Below are 26,317 nucleotides of genomic sequence, written 5' to 3' on the forward strand. Positions count from 1 at the left end.
ACTTGTTTCTAGACATTGACAGATCTGTTTTTTAATTATCTTTTCCAATATCTTCTTGGGTACTGATGTTAGGCTGATAGCTCTGTAGTTTCCTGAGTCTGTTTCCCCGCCCCCCTTTTTTTTGAAGATGGGAACCACATCAGCTCTTTTCCAGTCCTCTGGTAGTTCTCTGGTGTTCCAGGGTTTTTGAAAGATATGGTGCAGTGGTTCTGAGATTACCTCTGCCAGCTCCTTTTAAACTCTGGATATAATCCATCAGGCCCTGGTGATTTGTGTTCATCAAGATCAGACAGATGTTCTCTTACTATTTTTTTGCTTATTTTATAACTTTTATTTCTGGTCTGTCTTTTACAGTTATGTTTTTGGTGGGTTGAGCTATAGTTTCTTTTTGCGTGAAGACCGATGCAAAGAATGAGTTAAGCAGTTCTGCTTTCTCTCTGTTGCCTTTTACTTCCTTGCCTTTTTCTCTCTTTAGTGGACCAACTGTTTCCTTGATTTTTTTTTTTTTGTTATTTATATGTTGGAAGAAACTTTTTTTATTATCTTTGACTTTTGTTGCAAGTCTTTGTTCATTCTGAGCCTTTGCTATCCTGACTTTGTCTTTGCAGATTCTGGCTATCTGCTGATATTCTGCCTTAGTTGTATGTCCTTCTTTCCATTTTTTGTACTTGTCCTTTTTTTCTTTCAATTTGCCAGAGAATCTTTGTGCAGCCATGCTGGTTTCTTCTTGGATTTCTTGTTTTTCTTTTTCTGTGGTATTGTGCTGTTGTGGGCTTCTATGATCATATTCTTCAGATTTTCCCAAGATTCCTGAGTTGTTTTCCCCTTTAGGATTTTCATCCATGGAATCTTTCCCAAGTTCTCTCTGAGTTTATTAAAATCAGCTCTTTTAAAATCCAACACTCTGGTGTCATTATGTTCTATTGCTTGTGTTTGTGTTATGTTGAATTCTAGTATGACATGGTCACTGTCACCCAAGGTTCCTGCAGTTTCAATTCCCTCTACCACTTCTTCTCTGTTTGTAAGAATTAAGTCCAGTATGATTGTCCCTCTAGTTTCACCCTCTACCTTTTGGACAACAAAGTTGTCAGCTAGGTTGGTTAGGAACTTAATTGATTTCTCACTTGGTGCAGAATTAGTTTTCCAATTGATATCAGGATAATTGAAGTCTCCCATTACTATTGTTGTGTGTTTCCTGCATATGTTTGCTAGTTGGTTGGCAGAAAGGACAACTATTTTTTCTGCTTGATTGGGTGGCCTATAATATACACCTATGGCCATGTCATTCTTTTTTTATATATGAGAACCAGTTTGGTATACAATTATGGCATCATGCTGGTAACCTGGAGACAGTGAGTTCTATTCCACCTTAGACTCAAAGCCAGCTGAATGACCATGGGCTGCTCAATTTCTTTTTCCAGGCACCATTCAATAGAAAAAAGACACCATTCAATAGAAAAAAGAAAATTATATAATTCCTTGATAAAAGAGATGTTATGTTCTGCATGGAAAGCAGTGAAAAAGAAAGAAAAAACTAGCAGATGCTAGTAATATATGAAAAGACATGGAAAAGTATCATTAAGCACTGAGGAATGAAAAGTCTACAAGAACCTTAAAGATAAAAGTTATATTTAAAACTGTGAATTGATTGCATAAGAAACTATGTTGGAAATCTAGCAATTCTGTATTGGAATACATTTTCTTTCTTTGGAGGCCACATTATCAAAAATAGAAAGTGATATTTATTCTGTCAATAAATATGCATGCTTGGATGCCAAAAATGAGGAGGATAATTCACAAATTAAATTAAATTCCAATTATTAAGCAACAATAATAACAAAAGGCCATCATTCTCATAAGTTAATCAACAAAAAAGAAATGATAATCTATATACAATGTATAGTTTCCCATGGAATAGTATGCCTTTTTGGGGGTAGTCTTTAAATGACAAATTGACTTAATATTTGAGGCAAGTATTTTCCTGGGGAAGAAGGATTAAAAAAAGTAAACATAACTATCACAACAACTATCATAATTTGAATCATTCTCTTTTTTCTGTGTGTTCCCTTACTGCCAAATACAAAGACTACATTTTCTTGTGACTTACAAAGTTGAAATTATTAGCTGAATTCACAATGTACCATGTAAGCCAGTGTGGTATTCTACCGGTTCAGCCGGTTCTCCTGAACCAGTAGTGCCAATGAGCAGCAGAGACCAAACCGGTTCTCTCCAATGCTCTGCTGTTTGGTTTACCCCAGCTCCCATACTAACCTTTATGTCCTGCTTTTGAAACGCAGCTGCTTTGCGCGGCACAGCAGATTGCTGCGTGACAGCTGCTGAAGCGACAGGGAGAGTTGCAGGCTTGCAGGAGGCGAGTCAGAAAGTCTTTGTGCCTGCGCAAAGTGTGCATTTTGCGTGTGCATGTGGAAAGTGTGTGCACGCATGCAAAGCATGCCCACCAAAGCATGCCCACCAATGGTAAAAATTTTTGAAACACACCACTGATGTAAGCTCTGTTTGAATATGTGAATTCAGCTAATACAGTACATTTTAGTATTTTGTACCAAGTCAGCCATTATGGAATAATCATCAAATTAGAGGTAAACAATCATTGTTTAGAGTACTATGTAAATTCAATTACTTTGATATAGTGTTATATGTAAATTTAGTCATTGTGCCTAATCCACCAAACTGTATTTGGAAATAATGACTTGGTGTAAAATGTAAAACCAGTCAGAATCCAGAATCAGCATCAACAGAGCTTATTGGTAATCTTAATGATGCTAATTGGAAATCGCAATTTTGACACTAAGTGAAGCACTGGCTATGTGAGAAATCATGTAACTTTGTGCCTGCAGACTGGAAAGGAACAAGGCTAGTCTGTTTCATGTCTTCTACTTTTGTTTGCTTCCTAACCACTTCCCACCCTTTGGAATGCTGGAGTGCCTGCTTACTGTTTTGTGAACACTAACTATACGCAATGTGATCACACCCCAGACCAGAGATTGGGAGCCATAGGTGCGGTACACAAACAACTTATTCTCTTGAAATCCCATTTACCCAATTCTCTTTGCTTTGCAAGGAGGTGGGAAGGTCAGACAAAGGAGAGATCTCTTCAAAAAAACTCTTGATTTTTTTTCTACCTCAAAGAGTAGAGAGATTGAAGAGGAAGTGATTTCAAGAGAATACTGTAAGCTATTTGCATAGCATATCTATGGCTCTCAGGCTGGGGGCCAGCACAGTTGTATTGTTTTTAATGTATTGAAGAACAATCAACTAACTAAGATGTGGAGAGGTGGGGAGAGAGAGAGAAAAAAAATGCAGATCAGGCACAGCATACCAAAAGTATACTGACTTTAAGGGTGACCACATGACTGAGTGATGTTGTGAAAATCTTCAACAGGTCATCAGCACTTTTATATTTGAACAGTTGCTGAGTAAATGGTCAGTAAACAAGGTCTACCTATAGTCTGAAATAGCTATACATAAAATTTTATCCCACATATTTCCCATTTTCCAACTTAGTCTTTCTGCTTATTATTTTCCAAGTTATGTGTTAAAAAAAACAGAATATTCTTAGAACTATTTCCTTCCAAAAAATTTAGTCATAGATTAAAACTTTTAAAATTGCCTTCTTTTGAGAAATTTTAACTGGATGGTCCTGTTATATTTTTTTAATTATTCAATTTTGGTTTTAATACTTATTTTTACTACTTTGTAGTGTTCTCTAACTATTCGTTACATTTGTATTACAAATTAAAAGTTGTCTTTAAAGGCTAACCTCTTTTAATAAGAATGAGTATTACTACCATGTACTATATCAGAGGTGTCCAAACTTGGCAACTTTAAGATTTAGACTTCAACTCCCAGAATTCTCAGATAATTCTGGGAGTTAGAGTCCACAAGTCTTAAAGTTGCCAAGTTTGGGGACCCCTGTACTATATATTCAGTTTTGAGAAGTTAATAGCAGTGAGTCATTTATTTCAGCCCGGGGAATTCTGGGAGTTGAAGTCCACACATCTTAAAGTTACAGTGTTTGAGGAAAACTGCCTTAGTGTAAGACTTGTTCTTCAGCCAGGTCTTCTGGATTGTATCAATTATTTTAACTGATGTTTCCCTTTCATTAACAGGGTTTGTTTCATTTAAATTCATAATCTTTTTTTCTTGTTTTGCTATCTTCAGTACTCCAACTATGGAAAAATAAATTAAGTTAGATTTTATTAATGGAGTTTCTAGCCAACCTGTTGGCTTCTTTAACTATAATTAATAACAGTGGAAGATATACCTATCAGCATCTGAAGTGGGGGGTAAGTGACATCACAATCATAATTAAATCATCACAGAAATCCTAATTCTATTTGTGCACTGCAAACAATCTTTTATCTCCCCTCCCACACACACACACATATATGGCATGTGAAATGTTCTCTGCTTCAGGAAGGTACTCGAGACACAGCCTACTTCATGCTGTCAAAAATGTCAAAGACATTCAAGAGATGATTTGTGTCATAGATCTTTCAGTTCAAAGCACTACTGTATGGCTAATGTGCTTTACTAGCCATCATAGAGTTTGCTGCACTGTTAATGTGCTTGCTAAAAACTAGGAAACTGAGATTTTGGCCTGTCTTAGTCATGGATGCTTGTTGTGTACATTAGGGCCAGTCACTCTCTCTGAGCCCAACCCGAAGTTATTATTGTGGGGAAAACCGAAGGTGCAGGCATATAAAGTATGTTCACCATTTTGAAATGATCAAAGATAGACTAAAACTCTAATCAACATCTTGCTTTAAGCAAAATGAAATACAGCAACAACTCAATTCCACTGCTTAAAATCAAGGGGACATTAATCTTTTATTAAAGTGCTTCAATCAGACTTTTGGGAAATAACAATTCCTTTTGGCACACAGCAGATTCCTGATATTTATCTAGTAGAGCAAGGCAAAACATTTGCACCTGATGCTTATTAAAGCACCTTTGGAAAGATGAAGCACCTCCCTTTGAAACATGAAAGCAGCCTGTTCTTTGTGAAGCTCTCTTGGATGCTTCAGGAAGGGTCCCTGGTTACCTCTGTGGATATGTAAGTACACATTCTTGTTGATGATCCTCACTCTGTCAAGGACCTTGGTGTACTCATATCTAACAACTTAAGTGCTAGAGCTCACTGTAACAGCATTGCCAAAAAGGCATTAAGAGTTGCAAATCTAATCTTACAAAGCTTCTCCTCTGGAAATATTGAATTGTTAACATACCAATGTTACATACCTTTGCTAGACCAATACTTGAATACAGCTCATCTGTCTGGAATCCACACTGTATATCGGGCATTAATACAATTGAGCAAGTCCAGAAGTATTTCACAAGAAAGAGTACTACACTCCTCTGCTCACAATAGAATATCCTATATCACCAGGCTTGAGATTTTGGGCTTGGACAACCTTGAACTGTGTTGCCTACGGTTGGACTTAAGCGTAGTACACAAAATCATCTGCTACAATGTCCTACCAGTCAATGACTGCTTCAGCTTCAGCCACAACAACACAAGAGCACACAACAGACACAAACTCAATGTAAACCGCTCCAAACTTGATTTGCAGAAATGCGACTTCAGCAAGAGTGGTCAATGCCTGGGCAGTACTACCTGACTCTGTTGTTACATCCTCTAACCCAGGCTTGTCCAACCCGCGGCCCACGGGCCACATGCGGCCCAGGTTGCCTCGTAATGCCCCAACGCCCACCCCAACCTTCATGAAAGATCCAGCGAGGAGGAGGAGGAGAGGCAGGCGCGAGGCGGGCGAGGCGAGCAACAGAAAGGTGGGCAGCCGCAGCCCAAAGTCCCGCCTGCCACCTCCTGCTGTTGCCGCCTGCCACCACCGCTGCTGCATTTGCAGGAGGAGAGGTGAGGCGCGAGGCGGGCGAGGTGAGCAACAGAAAAGGCGGGCAGCCGCAGCCCAAAAGTCCCGCCCGCCACCTCCTGCTGTTGCCGCCACCGCCGCCACCACTGCTGCATTTGCAGGAGAGGTAGGCGTGAGGCGGGCGAGCGAGCAACAGAAAGGCAGGCAACCGCAGCCCAAAAGTCCCGCCCGCCACCTCCTGCTGTTGCCGCCGCCACCGCTGCTGCTTCTGCCCCCGCCGCCGCTGCTGCCGCTGCTGCTTCTGCCCCCGCCACCGCTGCTGCTTCTGCCCGCCGCCGCCGCTTGCCCGTCTGCCGCTGCCACCGCTGCTGCTTCTGCCCCCGCCGCCACCGCCGCTGCTGCTTCTGCCACCACCACGCTGCCGCCGCCGCTGCATTTGCAGGAGGAGAGGTAGGCGTGAGGCGGGCGAGCTTTTCTTCCCCCCTCCCCCACCCCAGCAAAATTTGGCCGAAAATTAATAAAAAATAAATAATTTGCAGGAGGAGAGGTAGGTGCAGGCGATGAGCCTTTTCCCCCCTCCCATAAAATTTGGCGGAAAAATTATAAAATAAAAAATAAATAATTTTTAATAAATAATTTTAATAAATAATAAATAATAATTTTATTTTTATTTTATTTTATTTTTATTTTTATTAATTTAATTTAATTTAATTTAATTTAATTTAATTTAATTTAATTTAATTTAATTTAATTATTTAATTTAATTTAATTTAATTTAATTTAATTTAATTTAATTAATTATTTAATTTAATTATGTGTGGCCCAAACCAAATTTTCATCTTCTAATGTGGCCCAGGGAAGGTGAAAGGTTGGACACCCCTGCTCTAACCCCTACTCCACAATAATGTCTACCATCCCTGTCCTTTTCTATCCATTTATTCATACCTATTTCATGTATTCTTACTCATGTTTATACTTATACCTATTATCTTGTAAGCGATTTACAAATAAAATAAATTAAATACATAAACTATCACTTTCCTTTGCCAAGGTGCCAGTTGGTAGTACATACACATGTAGGCAGAGGCACAGCTTTCAAAGCAGCAGATGCTAAACAAAACAAAATAAAAAGGATGCTTTGAACTGGAAAGCTTAATGTAGACAACCTCAACAATTATTAAAGTTTCTAATTCTGAAAAGTGAAAGAGAAAAAGCTTCATGTAGCAGTTGAAAACTTACTGTCATAAGTTCTTAGGTGAAAATGCTGTAAATCCAATTGTTCTTTATGTATTCAGTGAATTATACTTCACCTGTGTCCCTCTATTAGTTTGATTGAGATTACATATTTCTCCTAGAAAAGTGTAATTAATGTACATGTTCCTGAAATATGATTCCAAAAACTTGGCTCAGGAAAAGTTTTTTATATTCCAATCAAATTATCAGATCATCATTTTAAGCACTAAATTTATATAGTCTGGGTATTCATGCCTTTACAATAAGATTAATTAATGAGTAAAATAAATTAATTCCCAGTAGCATCACTTTAGTCTGTGTATGGGTGATGACATTTTTGGATGAAATTGGGAATTGCAGGGAATTGATAGGATTTTCAATATTTGATCTCATCCTTGCAAGTAAGTTATGTATGTGAATTCTAAAGCAATGGAAAATGGTAGCTGAATTTTGCAACGTTCTGAAGGTGGGCTGTGATTGGAGAACAGCGTTTTGTGAAAAAAGCCACATCAACATGAAATAAATTGACTGGGTCTCCTTTACTAGCACACTGGGGAAAATTGTCTTCAAATTGCATTAGCGGCGGTATTAAGCCATGGGCACCGCATCTATGTGACAGAGTCTCGCACCGGTCCAAATCTTTGCAGAACAGCTGCGTGCGTTTGAGCTGGGGGGAAAGACGGACACAAACACGCAGAGAGATAAAATTAGGGAATAACAACGATCCCTCGAATCCCCTTCAGAATCCGGGAGAATCCGGCTTTTCCCTTTTTCCTCGGGTGGAGGGAGGGTGTTTTGAGAGGCAGTTTGACTGACAGTCAGAAATCTGATCCTGTTAAAGACGCGGTTAGCCAATGGGCTACGGAGATCCCTCGGTTTAGACTAGAGGCCCCTGGAGGAGAAGTAGAGGAAAAACCACTGAATGTAGCGTCCTGTCAGTGGCGCTTTTCGCTTGAAAGGAGAAGTGCTGGGAGAAATAATTAATGTTATTACATTTGTAGGGACTTTTTGTTTTGGTGCGCGTGTATGCGCGCGCGCATCCGATCGTCTTTGCTGTACTTTCAGGTGGGTTTTTAACAGCAACTTTGTTGTCTGTTGCTCCGGCGATTACGTGGTTGTGGTTTGCAAGGAGAAGGTAGCTCTGCCTTCTCTCTCTCTCTTTCTCTTTTTCTCCTCTCCTCTCTCCCGTTAGATGTAACGCGAGTTGTATCGTGCGCCATTACTAGTTCTGCACACGTTTACAAATGGGATCGCTCCAGGGACCAAAGCGGGCATGCCAGCTTTGCTCGCGATTTGATTTCTTGGTTGTTGTTTTTCCCCCCGAAATCCTTTCCATCCTCTTGCTATCCTCTCCGGCTCTTGCTTGTAACCCAGAGGAAGGCAGCAGAGAAGGAGCGATGCGTGTGTTTTTATGAATGGCACTCTTGGAGGATCATTAGATATGCAAATTCAGGCAGTTCATTCATGATTTTAAAAAAATCTAAAAGCCATCTTGTGTTCTCGGTTTTTTAAAGGCTCTTTGAAGGCTGCATCTGGAGGAACTCTCTCTTAAATCCAATGTCCAGGAAATAATAATAAAAATACTACGCTAAAGTCATCAGAATGGATGGATTTTATGACCAGCAAGTGCCTTACATGGTCACCAATGTGAGTGATCAGCTCCTAAGTTGTTGGATCTCTCGGTGGGAGGGTGCAATTTGCAGTTAAAAGGGGAGAAAGCAAAAGCTTTTATGTGGAAAATTGTTCTGGGTTCTTTTGTTGTTTTATTTTTGGATGGAAGTAAAGGGAAGAAAATTTATACTTTGTAATGAGATGTGTATTTAATTCAATAAATTTCCACTTTTTCCCACATTCCATTTTGGTTTGAGGAAAAAAACAACACTTTCCTCTCATTATTATAAAAGAAAGAAATCATAATTGTTGCAGTTTTAGAAGTTTAGAAGTCATCTTAGAAGTCCCCTAAAGAAAAAAAGTTTTTCTCCTTTTAAAGGACTTTGACAAATAAAGAATTAAAAATTAAAGCATAATGTCATTCTCCCAACCAACATCAATAAAAAGTTGGCTTTTAAAGAAATATTCTTGGTAGGTATTAGAACTTTAGGTTGCCAAAATTAATACTCACATCTATATTCCTGCCTTCCTATATAGGCGTCTATATGGACATATGTTTCCAGTAGGTGGATTGAACTTAAATATATTCTTTTGCTTAATTCTAGTAATTCTAGTTTGAAATTAGTGATAAGATCAGTAGGGAAGCTTTAAGCTTTCTGCATAGTCTTAACATTTAAAACCTATTGCTAATATTGCTTGATATCTAACTTCTTCCCCTTTTTCCTTTTAAAATAACCATTCTATTCTATTTGTAGAATTTCTGTGGGAGAAATTGTAATGAGCGACCAGCAAATGTCAGGAAAAGAAAATTCATTAACAGAGATCTGGCTCATGACTCAGAAGGTGAGGATATGTGTTACGCAAGGAGGGGGGGGGGGAGAATAAATGTTACTGGCTCCCCCTCTTATATCTACAAACCCTGTAATATGCTTTTTAAATGTTGATGTCTACGCTTTTCTCTCCTTTTCCTTCCTCATGCATCTTCCTGGAGTTTTGTCTACATCTATTTATAGAAATGAGACAAGAAAACCACATCTCATGATGTGACACAAGGTGACAAAAGCAATTCACCGCTAGGCTGATGTACTTTCAGTGACTCACCCTCTATGTTAGGTATTGCCACATGGTAGGGATGTAAGTAAGCCCATATACCTGGAGGTGAAAATTTGGCAAGAATTGATAGTAAAAGGGTGCACACAGTTTACTCACCTGTAGGCCTCTGCACATTCCCATCCCATTGTCATTTGCTTTGGGAGTGCCTACCGTTTTTCAAAGAGATGCTAAAGTTTTGATTTAACCATTAGAGACAAAATAGAACAAGATTCAGAGTTCTTCCTGCTACTTTTTCCATCCCTACTCTTTGGTTTGTAATTCCTATAGTAACCAGCTATGAACCACTCACAAGAAAATGGTTCATTACATTTTTAACATCATACCATGTGAATCTAACACTTTATAAGTTTGTGGAAAGGCTATTGTGGGAAACAACTGATTCTTCAACAATGCTGCCTTGATAGCTTGTTGCTTGAAACAGCAACTTATTGGGGGCAAAATAGTCCTCACATGCTTCTCTCAAACTCTAAGCAAAGCACCAATGTTCTTTATCGGGCATGGTTCAGAGTAGAGAAATTCATTCTGCATTATAAGGCTACTCTATCCAACTTGGATTGGTAGCTTTGTAAAGACTTCTGAGAGGGTGATCTGCAATAATTTTGAAAGCCCTTACACCCTTCTAAAAATTCTGTTTAAAAAGTGATCTGTTAATGTGGACATGATGACTTAAATAGCAACTAAACCAAACCAAGAGCTTCATGAATTCATGCATTTGTCCTGCAGAGAACTGATTTGACTAAATTACCAATCAGCTTTCCATTTTGGTTATGTTTGGGATTTATTAATTAAATACATTAACTAGCAAATTTCTCCTCCTCGAAGTAAGTAAAAACCTTACTTTACAATGGCAATTTGTCTGGATTTTATTTCTATCATTTTATAATATTTTATACCAAACATATGGGCAAACCTGCATTTCATTGTTGAGTACTCCTTTAAAAAATGTTAGGTTATAATCTGATGTAGTTATTTTGGAGTAAGCCCCATTGAAATCTATAGAATTGTCTTTGAGTGGGTATGCATAAAGAAGTTCAAGGAATTTATCTTTAAATAGTCTTGGTCATTCAGAAATCAGATCAATTGATTTTTATGGGTTCTCTCAATAAAGTCCGTTGTTATGTGTAAATTATTACTGGAGTTGATTGTGATGAATACCACATATATTTTATGCAGAAACTAATATTTGAATCTACACAAATGTAGACAAAGTACAATAAATTATAAAGATCTTTGCTTAATTTAGTATTACTTGGACATTACAGAGCTGCTGACCCCTTTTTGTATCTCTTATTCTTTTCGTAGAACTGTTTCAAGATCTAAGCCAATTACAGGAAACATGGCTTGCAGAAGGTAAGGAAGGAAAAATGTTTTCTACCCAAAAGAAAGAAGGAAAGGAAAGGGAGAAAAAAAGCACTCTGGAAGAAAAAGGGAGGGGGAAAGGGAGGGGGAAAAAAAGTCCTGAACTTGCTGTCTTAATGTTCAGCCCAATTAATTGAGCTCTAAAAGAGCCACCTCATGTGTCATGCATACATTAGAGCCTCTGATGAGTTTGTCTTTGGGGACTCTGGGGCTGCTCTATCCAATGTCATCACAAATTACCAGGAGAAATTGCTTCCAGCCCACAATCACATCTGCTTTTGGCAAGAACTAATGCACCAAGACTTCACGTTCCAAGCCTCTGTTCAGATTTTAATTGCAATTGATCAGGTTTATATTATTGTACCTCAGGAGACTGCCTACAGCCAGAACTGGGCTCGCTCTTTCCTTCAGAGCAGAGCATACAATTGTTTAGTGTTCTGGAGGAAGTACTTTTCTGATGGCAGAATATAGTTTCTCTGAGTTCATCAGGACGGGATGCTTCAAGATTTAAGTGAAAGTGTCTTCTTCCCTGCTTGTTCGCAACACCGAACGTTAGGTGTGTATTGGCTACTTAAGAAACGATGGATTTGTATAACCATTATTTCAAATTTATAGATATTTATTTTGCAAGGCTTTTAAAAGGAGAAAATTTATTTGTTTCCCTTTTCCTTCCTCTCGCACCCCCTTGTGTTTCCTTAACTCTGAGGTAGTTTATTTTAACACAGTTGACAGATTATAAGGAAATAGTTTTAATGCTGGAGTTAAATTACTGTGGATTTTGACTTGAGCAGGATGAGATGCTGAGAGAAGTTTTGCAAAAGCATAGGAAGTTGATCCTAACTAAAGTATATTTTCTAACTAAAAAGTTGATGCTCCTGACATGTTTGGGTTTTTTCCAGCATGAAGATAACTTGGATCAAATTCTTTTTGTTAAAAAAAAATGTAATCGAGAAACAGAAAATTGAATTAAGCCTATTCAGAACTAGGTGTTGTATTCTCTGTCTATATGTGCTCTTGCTTGCTTATGCATTTGTAGTATTCACTGGGGTTTTAATATTTTTTAACTCTTACTTAATGTGCATTGTTTGTTGAATGAACAGTCTATTTCTTTTAGAAAGGGATAATTTCATGTAATTGCTTAACAGAGAAAAGAGAAGTATTGTAACAGTACATACAGGCTGCCTACCTTTTTGTCACTACCCTATATAATTTGCCAAATATATAATTCTGATTAATTTATCTTTTTGCCATGCTTTTATGTACAGTATCTAGCAAGAAAGTATTAAGTATGATTAATAGGTGGTAAACCTCAGTATAAATATTGAAGGTCTTTGCTAAAATTCAAGAATAGCTGTGTAAAGTAATTCCAGTAAAGATCTATACATATGCTGAACTTTCAGCTTATCCTGATAACTTGTAAGCACTATCAAAGCACTAAACATTTGATGTTGTTTGTTTCATTCAATGAGTTTTAGCGTTAATGCATATTTTAATTTGGTAAATTGTGATTAAATGCAGGTTTTTTAATGTGCAATTAGATAATTGTTTAAAATGTTTCTGAAAAGGAAGCATGAACAAAAATGAATTGTATACCATTTGCTAATCATGTTTATATGTGTGTATGTACATGCACACATGCACAAACAAAAGAAAATTTAAAAAATGGGCTATATTCCTGTACTCAGAAGTTTTACTGAAAGCAATAGGACATTCTTCTGAGTTAGCATGCAGAAAATGCTTTATGCTATTACCAATTAAACAGATGAAAAATTAAATTCCTGTCTTAGATATATGCTGTTTAAAGCATTCTACCAACATAATTAAGTATTGTATCCAGTGACCAGCAGTGTAGCTTAAGACTTGGTTGAATCAAATCCTAAACATGAAAACTAATTGAGTTCATGTGAAATGTAATAGTTGAGAGAAAGTTTTTGTAACCTAAGATTACAGATCACAATTATGACTTAATAATTATCTGTGCATTTTCCAAGAAGGAAAAAAAAATCCATTGAGATGCTCTGTAGGTAGTAAGTATCCACACAATATTATTTATAAAATTGGCCTTGAAGTGATTCTAGTTTGTTTACCCCTTGATTAAATTTTGTCCATTTATGTTCACACAATTGTTAATAAAGTTACAGTTCTGTGAAATAGTTAGCTTTCATAATGCTTTGTAACCAGGAATGTGACTTTAACTCCCGTAATTTTGCCACTTCTTTTTTTAATGTAGTACAGTAGCATCTGACTAAATTACTATGGATTATCACTTTTTAGTTATCAGAGGATCCTGTCCTCCTTCCCCCTTCCATCTCCATTTTAGAGAAATAGTTTTTAGGTAGGAAAGAATGAGAACACACAAAAGAGAAAAAAAATGATAGTTGAGAAATTTCAACTGCATATTTATCAGTATCCCTATTCTTCTGGGGAAGATGTTGCTTAAAATGAGTAATCATAAACAGTCTATTCTCTTTTCACAGAAGTGGCATTGGAAACAATGGCATTTACATATGCATTGAAGGTGGAAAAATAATTCAGTGGTGAATAGAATCAGATTTGGTTGCTGTAATGTAGTGTGCTGTAATTTGGTTGCTGTGATGTGTGTGCCAAATCTAGGATGTCAGATTCAAAAATGGTTTGCATCCAGTGGCACAAGAACCTAGCAGAATGCTTGACCAAACTTTCTTGTTCTATGTGTGACAGACTTAAACACTTGTTTTTCCTTCAGAAGAAATTTGCTGCTGCTACTGTATTGAGACTTAAAATAAAATAAAACCACTGGGATCTGAGCATTTGAAAAAAAATGAAGGACTGTTAATAATTTCCTAATTTAGTAAAGCATTACTATCTGCTAATAACCCTGGGCTATTCAGGTTCCAGTACTTCATTTGTGTATTCATAGAAAGTTTATTCAAAATCAATGGGACTTTCAACTAAATCTGTTAATGTAGTTCATAGTGATGCCATTTTGGCCCAGAAAATGATGAAACTCCCCTATTGAATTTGTAGATATTGCATTAAATTGCCCTTGACAAATAGAAGTTAACAACTGATTTCAAATAATCAGCTCAAATATGAACTTAATGTATTTTTCATTATCGGAAGCTCCTGCTGTTTATTCTGTAACAAAAAAGGGAACGAAAAGACTGATGGTGCTGAAAGCCTGCTGTGTTATGATGGAAACAGTTTGTGGTTTGAAAGAAAAATAAGCTGAAAAAGAAGAATGTTTTAAATTTATATTCAAAACATAAAAAATGATGGATAAAGTAAATGCTATAGGAACTAAAACTGTTGTATTAGTATTGATTCAACAAAATGTCAACTAGAAAGAATAATCTGTTAGTGAAAGGACAGTTATATACATAAAGGACAGTTATATACATACATACATACATACATACATACATACATACATACATACATACATCTGTCTGTCTATCTATCTATCTATCTATCTATCTATCTATCTATCTATCTATCTATCTATCTATCTATCTATCTATCTATCTATCTATCGTCCCTTTTTCCTCTGGGTGGTACAAGAGATTCAGATAAAGAAATGATTTCTTGAAAATATACTGGCGCCAGTGAAAGTAATGGCCAGGTTTGGTGAATGAACTTTGTGAAAATTTCATGTTCTTGGCACTGTTTACCTGTTGTGTCTATTCTGGCTTTATTTTATTTTTCCCTTTCAAATGTAATTGCCATTTTTTATTTTGATCAAGATAGAAAAAGATATTGAAGTGCCATAAATCAGAATGTTAGTTTCTTATCCTCATCTTCACAATCAAGAGTGTTATAAGAACCTTTCCTGTTTTATATAGTGTAATGCCCTTAAAGAAAGGAACTAAATTTTGCAGTACAAAGAATTAATAAGAAATACAAAGTACTGTAAAAGTTCCCGAGGTATTTGGGGGGTAAAAAGTTACAGGGTTATCCCTAACACATAATAACGTGAAGATATCTGTAAGATGAAGCCGTCTAAAGGAGTGAGGATGGGAGATCTGAGTATGTCATCAAGATACCAAAGATATAAAGTTAGGCTTATGGAAGGCTCATTTACGATGCCTTTATATGCATGAAGATCCTAAGAGCTTTTTCTGCTCATTATAAAATAGTGTGACAACTTTCTATAATCAAAGAAATAATAATTTGTCTACTTCCTAGGCTGAAATGTTAAGATCAGGCTGTATTGACAAAACTATTTGGGATTTGCGATTCTATTAATCACTTTTGCATCTTAAAAGTTCTTAAAAAGTATTTGGATTGAAAGTGTAGAATTTTGGAAATAGTGTGCTTTTTAATATCTTAAAAGGCAAAGTGTCATATCCTTATTATATGATTCACTTTAGAAAATTAATTGGAAAAAGCACCGTTTCTTTATATTTTAGCTGGTAAATAATTTCTTGTTTATAGAACAGTGAGACATGTACTTGTTCTTAATTTGTGTAGCTCTTTTTCTTTTCCTTTCAAAGGAGAATTCCTTGATGTTCGAAATCTTTGGCAACTTGGCTTATGGACTGCCAGAGTAGAAAAAAGGAATGCTACCGGAAATGTTGTCACAGTCTGTGTAGAATTGATTAAAAATAAAAGGAGTAAAAATAGTGCTTTGGCTAATTTGCCTTGTGCATTTTCCCTTTCTCACTCTGTGTTTCCTGTGCATCTCCTATGGAGCCTGAAACTTTTTTCCATTCTGAGACCATCTTTTTTTTTTTTTTTGACATCTCATTTATGGTATTTGTTTCTCTAATAGGGCCTGTGTAGTGTCCTAAGACAAAGCAATGAAATTGATGTGTTTATATAAAAAGTACAAGTTTATTCTTCTGTCTCTCTTTCATTCTTTCTTCTTTTTTACTGGGGGTGTGACAAGAAAAGATTGTGGTTGAGGCCACATGTTTCTTGCCGAATTCTGTTTTTGTGAATGAAGGCAGGACTCCAGTTCTGACTGCTTCTCTTGAATAATTGTTTTAAGAGATCAGCTGTCTCATTCACTGGCAGAGCGAATGACTCATACATCTTCTGCCTTGTTTGGCTGCAGGTCATTGTTACAGTGGATAGGGCTGGTTTTAATTAAATATCAACTCAACTTCTTTTGCTGTCTCCTTTTGCTTTCCCCACATACTTTTAGGGGAGGGTGATTACGTTTGAAAAAATTAAATTGTTCCATTCTGCTGTTGCTCAGCTTAATCACAAAATCTTAAAAGATGTTGCCTTTGCTTCTTAATATTAAAAAAAATCTGAAGCATTTAGGTACATATTGAAAATGTCAATATCTTATTAGAGTGTAATCTTGTGTGTTTCTGGGTCAGTGCCATTATATCAAAAGAGCATATTTCTGAATAAATCCCAGCATTTTTTGTTATTTAAAAGTAAATAAGTGGTATTTGAAACTAAAATCTCTCCGTAGAGTTTTTTTAAACCAACACTTCGTTACCTTTACTTTCACTCAGGGAAGATTTGAGAAGTTGACAAGAGAAGGAAGCAGAATCGAACAACAGAAATGTCTCTCTCCAAAGTGAGACAATTAATGGCATCTTGCAGAATAAACCTGAAAAAGCTGTTCCCATTATTATATGGTCCCCTATTCTTACCCCTTAAAGTGCTTCTTCTTTTTATCTTTTTTCCTAGTCTTAAGTAGTCCATTAGAATGTTACTGCAAAGGAGATCTTTGTAGATATTTAAATATTCTGTCCCCCAAAGAATCCAAATTCAGTCATTTTTATTGATATATCCCACCTCCTGCTCTGTCACCAGATTAAAAACTACTATTCCTTTTATGAAAGGCTGACTGAATTGTAGCAGTGACAAGAAAAAAGAAATGATTGGTTTCTAAAACTGCAGTTACCACACTCTTGTTTGAAGGATTTAAGGCATATTTAAATCTCCCAAACAAGAGTTATTTTGTTTGGGGGATTTAAGGTATAGTTATACTTAGTTGACTACCTGTTGACTACCTGCTTTAGTGTGGAAACCTAAATTTCTTTGCAGGGTGATATTGTGAGGTATCTGACAAGTTTACCATTAATCAACTACTGCTTTTGATTTTATTTGAAGAGTAGAGAAATCATGATGGGCTGATACTATCTAAATGAAGCTTATTGAGTTTTGTATCTTGAATGTTTAATATTTCTTCTAATTTTTTGTGTGTTTCTTGTAATGAAGGATATTTTATTTCTACTTAATTGTAGCCATTGAGTGCTTGTTCAAGATAGATTGTTTACTTCAGAAGAAAACAAATATGTCAATTTAAAACTGGACAAGATTTCATAAATTGCTATGTTCAAGACTTAAGATGTAATCCCACATTTAAAATATGCTATAACTTTGCTTTTATTTTATAAAATAGCATATACTAATTTTCTTCTTTTGGGGGGAAATTTCTGTGGAAACCAGCTACAGCTGTCACTATTACACAGCAAAGAACACAGCTGTTAAAGAGGTGGTGTGATAATGTAGTATTTAGCAAAAGTTTAAACTTTGTCTTTTCTTATTTATAAGAACAATAATAAGTATGCCACTGATCAATTTGAGAATATGGTACTAGCTCAAGTTATAAAAAATGCAGGTACATTGGAATTATATTTGCTGAAGGGTGTATGCTTTAAAACTTCTCCACTCATTTATGTGACTCATAATTTTGTTTTGCTTTGTGTTTTAAAATGCCTTTATTTCAACATAGTGAGATTGAAGTTACAGGTGACATTCTAAAAGTTAGGTTTAATCATTCAGAATAATTCTCTCCAACTGTTTAAATATGTTTACACATTTTAGCAATTAGTCTAGGAACTTTTGCATTGCTAAAAATGCAGGGCAGAAAGAAATCCTTTATTTTTGATCTGAATGCAACAACTTGTAGAGTGCTGCTGGTAAGTTTTCATTTTCTTTTTTGGCTCATGAATCAGTGAGAACAGGAGTTAAATGTTGCAGCTTAATATGAAAAATCTAGCTTTTAATGTGATAAAGTCGTACAAAATCTAACTCAGAGAGTTCCTGTGAAGCCAGAAAGATATGCTGACTTCCTGAAAGACAAATTCCTTAGAGGATATTAAGAACATTGAAGTTTATTATAGTAAAGGAATAATGGTTAATTGTACCTGCTATTCCACTAGATTTTAAAAGGAGAAATGTGAATTACAGTGGACAGCCTTCTATGTGAATAATGGAGAATAAATAGGAGAAATCCGTAATATATCTTTAGCTTATCATCTGTTCATATTGCAGTTCCAGTGGTTCATATAAACTGCTAGTGCAGAGTGTGGAAATCATATTAGGAGTAATTGTTACTCTAGGATAATTTTTTGCACCATGAAAAGAGAAAATATTAGCAGTTCTCTCTCTGCGTATGGAAATAGAATAATTCACAGTGGTTGCATAGTTGATGTTGCTTATATGTTAATACATTTTGAGCTGAATACTATTAATGATGTCCAATTAACAGAATTATGAATAAGCATTTGTGTTTATGATGTGATCTGAAAATTTGAAACAATACCAACATTGTTTATTAGCCAAGATGCTTTTAGACAAATCTTGTTTCCAAACAACATTTTTGTCCTACAAGACAGATTGATCCTGGAATTAAAGGGAGGCTTTAGGTTGCAGTAAGTTCAAAGAAAATAAGTTTAGCCCTAGTTCTTCACTTAAGTTAAAGCTCTTTGGATCACAACTTCAGAAATACTTCAATCACCCTCTTTCAGGTTTCTCCTTATATGGACAATTTTACATTAACTTCTCTATAGTGATTTTAAATTAGATAGCCTGCTTAAAACAGTACTGGCTTTACCATTTAATGCTACCATTGTCCAATAAGCTTTAAATAAGGAAAAGAAATAGGAAACTATCAAAGAAGAAATAAATATGGAAGTGTAGTTAAAATTTTGTTTTTAAAAATATTTGCTAATATGTACTAGTACATGCTGTTAGCTTATAGTTAAGTTAGTTTATAAACTTATTTGCTATAAGTTAACTTATAGATGTATGCATTAATTTTATTCGGACATCCAGGTAATGCTTTCATTCTAGTAATAAATTCATAGCAGTGAAAATGTTTGGTTGATTACTAGCTCTTAAAGTGAATTCTAGTTGAAGTAATAAAATTAAAAAGAATACTTTCTAAAGAAGGAGCTTTACTGTGGATTATCTTGCTATGTCTAGGATCATTAGCTAGAAGGTAAGTTTCCCAGGGCTAAAAATGACTGAATTCTAGTCAAGCGCGCACAAAGATAAACTTTTAATTATATTCAAGAATTTGGGGACATAGTATAGGAATATATTTTGTAACTATATTTTGTATTTTGGATGATATTTTACTATATTAATGAATGAGTTCTGAATCCTATTAACTACTGTACATATCACGCAAGAAACCTTTTATAATCCCATTCCAAACTGTAAATGTTTAACAACAAACTCTCTTAAAGGTATGGAAACAGATTTCCAAATGTGCTTTTTTAAAAAAAAGATAATTGCTTTGGAGTGAAGAGTATGAAATGTTTTATAACACTAATTTAGATGTGTTCTAGAATTTCATAAATTGAAAGGGAAATGTATCTTTTTTTGTCTTCCCCACTTTCTTCCTTGTTATTTTTCCTCTCAAATGTTACAGGAATACTAAGGTAGAAGCCTGAAAAGCTTCAGTGGGACTCAGCCTGTATTCTGTTTGACTCCTTGGTTGGTTGCCTTAATGATATTAGCTTAATTTATTGCTAAATAAATGCAATTCTACCTCCTAAATGCTGGCAAGATAAAACCATAAATCTAATGTAGGTTAACTGTTCTCTACCTAGTTTAAGCATGAAAGTATTTAGTGACTAATACATCACCCTACTTATTGAAATAAATGTTTGGCTCTTGTGAGGTATGTCCAATATATTGGATGCTTGTGCTCAATGCTGATTAATGTAACCTCAAGTGCAGAATTTCTCAGTGCATCTTCATTTGCAGTTGATTCCCATAATCATTTAATATTTTTGTTTTGTGTAAAGTGGAATTTCTTCATGATTTGGCTAGTCCTAAGTTAGAAATATTTTCCTTCTTTTCCTAATTATTATTTCTAATAAATTATTTCTTTCATTTTCTCCCTTACATTATCTTCAGCTCAGGTACCTGATAATGATGAGCAGTTTGTACCAGACTACCAAGCGGAGAGTTGTAAGTATAGCACTTTTTAACTCTTTCTTTTAAAAAAAAAGAAGAAAGAAAATATTTTCAGCATGTATATCTTTTCCTTTAGCCAGTAGTTACTTAGAACAGGAGATTGTCAATCCATGATCCCAGTGTAAAAATATAGAGAGAGAACCCTCCCTGAATTGCAACAACAACAAATAGATTGATTGAAAAGCCAGTGTCCATCTGTCTTTCCTCCTCCCCCTTTTCCACATTTATTTAATTTTGTAGATATACTGGCGAAAAAGAGTATGTTTTCCAGAATGGGGAAATAGATGATTTTTTCTAGTAAAATCAGCATAATATGAGAGCCTAATGTCTTTCTCTATTATCTCCAATCAGCACTGGAATCTAAAATAATACTAACAACAACAACAACAATAATGATGATGATAGTAATAGTAATAATAAAAATGGTGCTTAACAGGAAGTGGTATTCCATCTAGATGGTCTAGTGATGTGCAATCAGAGGACCTTCAAAAACAATTAACTATTACTATCAAGAATAGTACAGTTTTTAAGAGAACATGGGAAGTAATAAATAGTAAAAGTAATTAATTGTCATTTATAGTCTATATAAATGGCATGATGTGTTTTTGTCAGTGATTCTGGAATGTGATTCTGAGAAGTATGTAGTCTCTCATCCAAATTTACAGTCACTTTGTATTCTTAAAACCAGCTACCACTACCAGTGTTTCTTTGTTTTAATTGGCAAAAAATAAATAAATAAGAAAGGGAGTAAGATGTATAGAAGGCAACTTTGAGGCAAAGCAAAACTGAGGAATATAGGAGTCAAGCAATCTGTTAGCCAACAATTGAATTTTCAAGATTGTAGTTGCTGGGTATTAGCAGGATAGCCTAATTACAGCATGTACAGTAATAATTGGTTCTTACATAGGATTTCATTTTGGTTTTTGTGCTGCAAATACAACCACTAAATTTAATGCTAATTCAACATTTTTTCTCCACTTTTATAACTGTTCTCATTTTTATGAAAGGAAATAGCTTTTGATTCTCTCCTACCGAAAGAAGAAGAAAATAGGAGTTAAATTGTCAGGTGGAGAGTGGCATTCATGCATTTACCTCACAAAGTGACCAAAGATATGTGTGAATGTCTTTCATTATCCATCCTGTTCTTCAGCAATCAGTAGCCTTCCTACATTTTAATTAAAACTTAAAGGCAAAACATAAAGTAAAGCTCCTCCCATGGGGCTTTTTTAGAGCAGGAAGCAGAGGAGTCAAGAAAGTTGTCACTTCTCATGAGTAAAGTAAACTCAGAAAGACTACCCAACTAATTTTAAATCACACTAAGTCAGAAATAGAAAGTGGAAGATGGATTTATGGTAAATATAGGCTAAAAAAAACCAGAATAGTATGTGGCTGTAAAAAGCACTCCTTAAAATGTGCTGGGATTTGTATTAAGATTCATGTGCTGTTTATTTCAAAGAACACTTAATGGAAAGATTTTATGGTTGACTAATATCTCTTCATTTGATCCACCTCATTGTTTGCTAATAGCTAATTATTTGCAAAAGCCTCCAGTGATGAATTTAAGGGAGCAAAGCAAAGGGCAAACCTGTTATGCAATAATGTGTGTTCATCATGTACATAAATTGGATATATGAATTGGCTTATCAATCACTTATTGCTTTTCAGAACATTTATGCATTTATTCAGCAATTTATATATTTTTTTCATTTCTCTATGTTCTTGCAACCTCAGAACAGGGAAAATCTTCTGTCAATTAATAGATCCTCTTTAATGCACAATGGCTATTCTTGTATTCTTAAAAAATATGGGTAGTTACTATTCATGTCTTCCCAAATAAGTTTATTTGTTCTTGTTTTTCCATTCTTGGAGCTCATGGTTATTAAACTTGTTTCTTGGACTTTTGATCCAGTTACACTGTAGATATGCTAGTGAACTTGGTGTAAATCGTCAACACTGGAAACACTATATTGTTGATTAATGCACTTGATTGGCACACTACACCTTTGAGAAATATGTGCAGTTTACTTTTTTTATCCTGCTGCTGTTATTTTTATAAATATCTCAAGGTGGCAAACTTACTTAATCATTCTTCCTCTTCCTATTTTCCCCACAACAACCCTGTGAGGTGGGTTGGGCTGAAAGAGAGGGAGTGGTCCAAGATCACTCAGCTTGTTTTCATGCCTGAGGTGAGACTAGAATTCTCACTAGCCCAGTAGGTGAAACCACTAGACCAAACTGGCTAGGAAAGGAAGAATCAGCATGGTGGAGAGCATAATGTCTTGGAAATCTGGTAAGATCATTTTCTTCAGTCAAATATTGTGGTACTACTAATAATGTTATCTGAATTTAAAATTCATTTTTAAAATTTGTTTAAATGGTTATCTGCCATGATTGTCCTATTTGAAGAAAGGCAAGGCACCATCCGTTGTCATTAGCATCACAATGAATCAATCATCCATTATTATTTGTTTCACTTCAAAAGACATCCTATAATTTCAAATGGTCCTTTAGTGTTATTATAACATGATATTTTCTCCAGATCTTCTATATGTTCTTCACACTGTAATTTTAATTCTTTTCTTTTAATATTCATCATTGGTTAAATACTGAAAAAATATCCATAATTATGGAATAGTATATTCTCCTGCAATTGATGTGAAAGCTTAAATTAATTGCTATGGTTTCCTTCTCAAAATCAAGTTCCTTGGCAAACATTTCCTATTTTAACAAGCTAGAAGATTAACTTTTTTTCAGTTCCTTTCTTAAGTTGTAAATTGAAAAAAAAACCTTTCAAATGACGTTAATTAATGTTCTTCAGTGAGAAAGATGGGCAGTTTCTAAGTGTGATAAATAAACCTAATTTTAATAATAGTGTTGAAAAAATGATATGACATAAGTAAAGGTGAAATCTTAACTTTAAAGCATGATTAACTTACTTATTATATTTAAAAAGAATTTATACATGATTTTATTAGAGACTATATTTGCAAATAAAATGCTTTCATTATCACTTCATTGATTTTATAAGACTGAATTTGAAACAGATTCACACATGGACCACCAATGGGGATTTCACATAATTTTATGTTTTGATCATAGGTAAAAATATTTCAAATTTGGAACAATTATCTTCAATTAAGCAGATCTCTGTGCTAAGCGCAAAACCAATTTGAGATAATCAAACCTACCCTACTGAGGAATGCAAAGCTTTATCAACATTTTATTTTACAATTGACACAAAAATAAGTCAATGATTCTTATAGAAGGGCCACATATTCTTTATGTAAAATCCTGTCAAAGATGGTCAGGTTTTCTTAAGTGAACCTTAGCCCTTCAGACATTAATGTGTTAGTGATGGAGCTAAAGATTATCTGTTCAGATAAATAGTCTTCTGTTTATGTACAGATGGATCTGTATACAATTGCTGTGCTGTATCTACAGAGACTTAAACAAAATTAAAATACTATCAACCATCTTTAAAAGGTTTGATATATTTTAATCCAAATATTTTATTCCTGTAGCAAGTGGGCTTGCCTATTTAACCTTTTGAAATTGTTTCTCAGACAGACACTAACACACTTTTGGAATTGTGTGCTTGATATTTTCTGATTATCATTGCAACTCAAATCAATGAACAATATTATTTTTCCTTGTTCTTCCTATTTAAAGAGCCAGAATATTTCTATTTGTTGGGAAATTAATTCAGCAATAGAAACAAAATTATACAGATTGTGCAGTGAACTCTATAAAATATTGCTTGGAATGAAAGTTTTAAATATGTGTAAGCAGAAATTTAGAGAGTTTTGTCAGTGTATATGGTGTGTGTGTATGTATGTATGTATGTATATATATATGTATGTGTGTGTATATGTATGTGTGTGTGTATCTATATATATACACACACACACACACACACACACACAAGTATTTGTGCATACGCATGCACAAATTGATAAGTTTACATTTTGTTGATAAAAGAATGTGTGTGTGTGTGTGTGTGTGTGTGTGTGTGTGTGTGTGCATGCATGCATATATACTGTACATGTTTAAAGGGTAAAATGGAAAGACGACAAGTTATGGATTACACAATTTTCTTTTCTTTGGTTACCAACCAGTTCTGATTCTATTTTGATGACTAGTTTTCAATACTGATAGGTGAAGGAGAAAAACAGCCAAGCTTAATTTGGATTAATTACAGACCTTTGTAGAATGAAGTTACATGAGTTTCCTTAAATCCCCAAAACAGAGAATGTCGAGTGAGTTATTTTATCTTTAATTGTACTGAGATTATTCTTAAATAATGACGTAATTTGCGTCATTGAAAAGAAGCCTCTGTAGCAGGATACTCATGAAAAAATGGCCTTCTTCTCATACTTTGCCTTAAAAGATGCAAAAAGATTTTGTCATGAAGTCTTCTGATGTTTGAAATGACTACTGTCAAGAATTCTGGAACTGACTGAAATATTCCAGCAAGATTTTCTATGTTTCATTACAAAGGAATTACCTAGGCTCTTGCTTTTACATGTTCTGATTTTAATGTAGTCGGAAGCATGGATTGTATGCCAGTAGCTCCTTTTGACAAATATCTTGACACTAAATTGTAAGACTTCCCTTTGTTATATACACTGCTCAAAAAAATAAAGGGAACACAAAAATAAGATATCCTAGATCTGAATGAATGAAATATTCTTATTAAATACTTTGTTCATTACATAGTTGAATGTGCTAACAACAAAATCACACAAAAATTATCAATGGAAATCAAATTTAGCAACCCATGGAGGTCTGGATTTGGAGTTACACTCAAAATTAAAGTGGAAAAAAACACTACAGGCTGATCCAACTTTGATGTAATGTCCTTAAAACAAGTCAAAATGAGGCTCAGTAGTGTGTGTGGCCTCCACGTGCCTGTATGACCTCCCTACACTGCCTGGGCATGCTCCTGAGAGATCTCCTCCCACACCTGGACTAAAGCATCCCCCAACTCCTGGACAGTCTGTGGTGCAACGTGGCGTTGGTGGATGGATGGGGAGACATGATGTCCCAGATGTGCTCAATTGGATTCAGGTCTGGGGAACGGGCGGGCTAGTCCATAGCATCAATGCCTTCATCTTGCAGGAACTGCTGACACACTCCAGCCACATGAGGTCTAGCATTGTCTTGCATTAGGAGGAACTGAGGACCAACCACAGCAGAATATGGTCTCACAAGGGGTCTGAGGATCTCATCTCGGTACCTAATGGCAGTCAGGCTACCTCTGGCGAGCACATGGAGGGCTGTGCGGCCCCCTAAAGAAATGCCACCCCACACCATTACTGACCCACTGCCAAACCGGTCATGCTGGAGGATGTTGCAGGCAGCAGAACATTCTCCACAGCGTCTCCAAACCCTGTCACGTCTGTCACATGTGCTCAGTGTGAACCTGCTTTCATCTGTGAAGAGCACAGGATGCCAGTGGTGAATTTGCCAATCTTGGTGTTCTCTGGCAAATGCCAAAACATCCTGCACGGTGTTGGGCTGTAAGCACAACCCCCACCTGTGGACGTTGGGCCCTCATACCACCCTCATGGAGTCTGTTTCTGACCGTTTGAGCAGCCACATGCACATTTGTGGCCCGCTGGAGGTCATTTTGCAGGGCTCTGGCAGTGCTCCTCCTGTCCCTCCTTGCACAAAGGTGGAGGTAGCGGTTCTGATGCTGGGTTGTTGCCCTCCTATGACCTCCTCCACGTCTCCTGATGTACTGGTCTGTCTCCTGATAGCGCCTGTGTTATATTCTGGGCATGGGTGCAAGTAATTGAGACGAGTCAGTGACTTAGTGAACTTCAACTCTTTATTAAAGATCAGAAACAGAGAGCAAAAACCCTTAGGCAGCAGTAGCCCTTTTATAGAGCTAGCTACTGACCTGTTAACCAATGACCTGTGTCCACATGCTTAACTTTTGGCCAATGAAAGATGTTAAACTAATAGCCAATCAGGTTGCTCCGTGAGGACCAATC

At 35.8% G+C, this 26,317-nt stretch overlaps 1 protein-coding gene and 1 long non-coding RNA gene across 4 annotated transcripts in view; one reads left to right on the forward strand and one right to left on the reverse strand.

Moving 5' to 3' along the window:
* The window catches only part of LOC148128827 (uncharacterized), a 156,631-nt gene that overhangs the window by 38,081 nt on the left and 92,233 nt on the right, over positions 1 to 26,317 (reverse strand). The window lies entirely within an intron of this gene.
* Positions 7,965 to 26,317, forward strand: part of ETV1 (ETS variant transcription factor 1) — a 138,875-nt gene continuing 120,522 nt past the window's right edge. Inside the window, exons 1-5 of one of the 3 annotated variants that reach the window (XR_015745904.1) lie at positions 7,965 to 8,150; positions 8,600 to 8,732; positions 9,452 to 9,539; positions 11,112 to 11,159; positions 20,262 to 20,315. Coding sequence is in view for 2 of the 3 variants with exons in the window: in XM_087946838.1 (XP_087802964.1) it covers positions 8,688 to 8,732; positions 9,452 to 9,539; positions 11,112 to 11,159; positions 20,262 to 20,315 (235 nt within the window). In the remaining variant the exon portion in view is untranslated. Of the gene's footprint in view, positions 8,151 to 8,599; positions 8,733 to 9,451; positions 9,540 to 11,111; positions 11,160 to 11,427; positions 11,725 to 20,261; positions 20,316 to 26,317 lie in introns of those variants that run through there. The other 2 variants (XM_087946838.1, XM_087946839.1) reach the window with 2 other exon arrangements.

This window comes from Notechis scutatus, chromosome Z, assembly GCF_049901735.1.
Source record: "Notechis scutatus isolate UNSWTSFEM ecotype Mainland chromosome Z, rNotScu1.2, whole genome shotgun sequence".
In the NCBI taxonomy this organism is placed as follows: Eukaryota; Metazoa; Chordata; class Lepidosauria; order Squamata; family Elapidae; genus Notechis; species Notechis scutatus.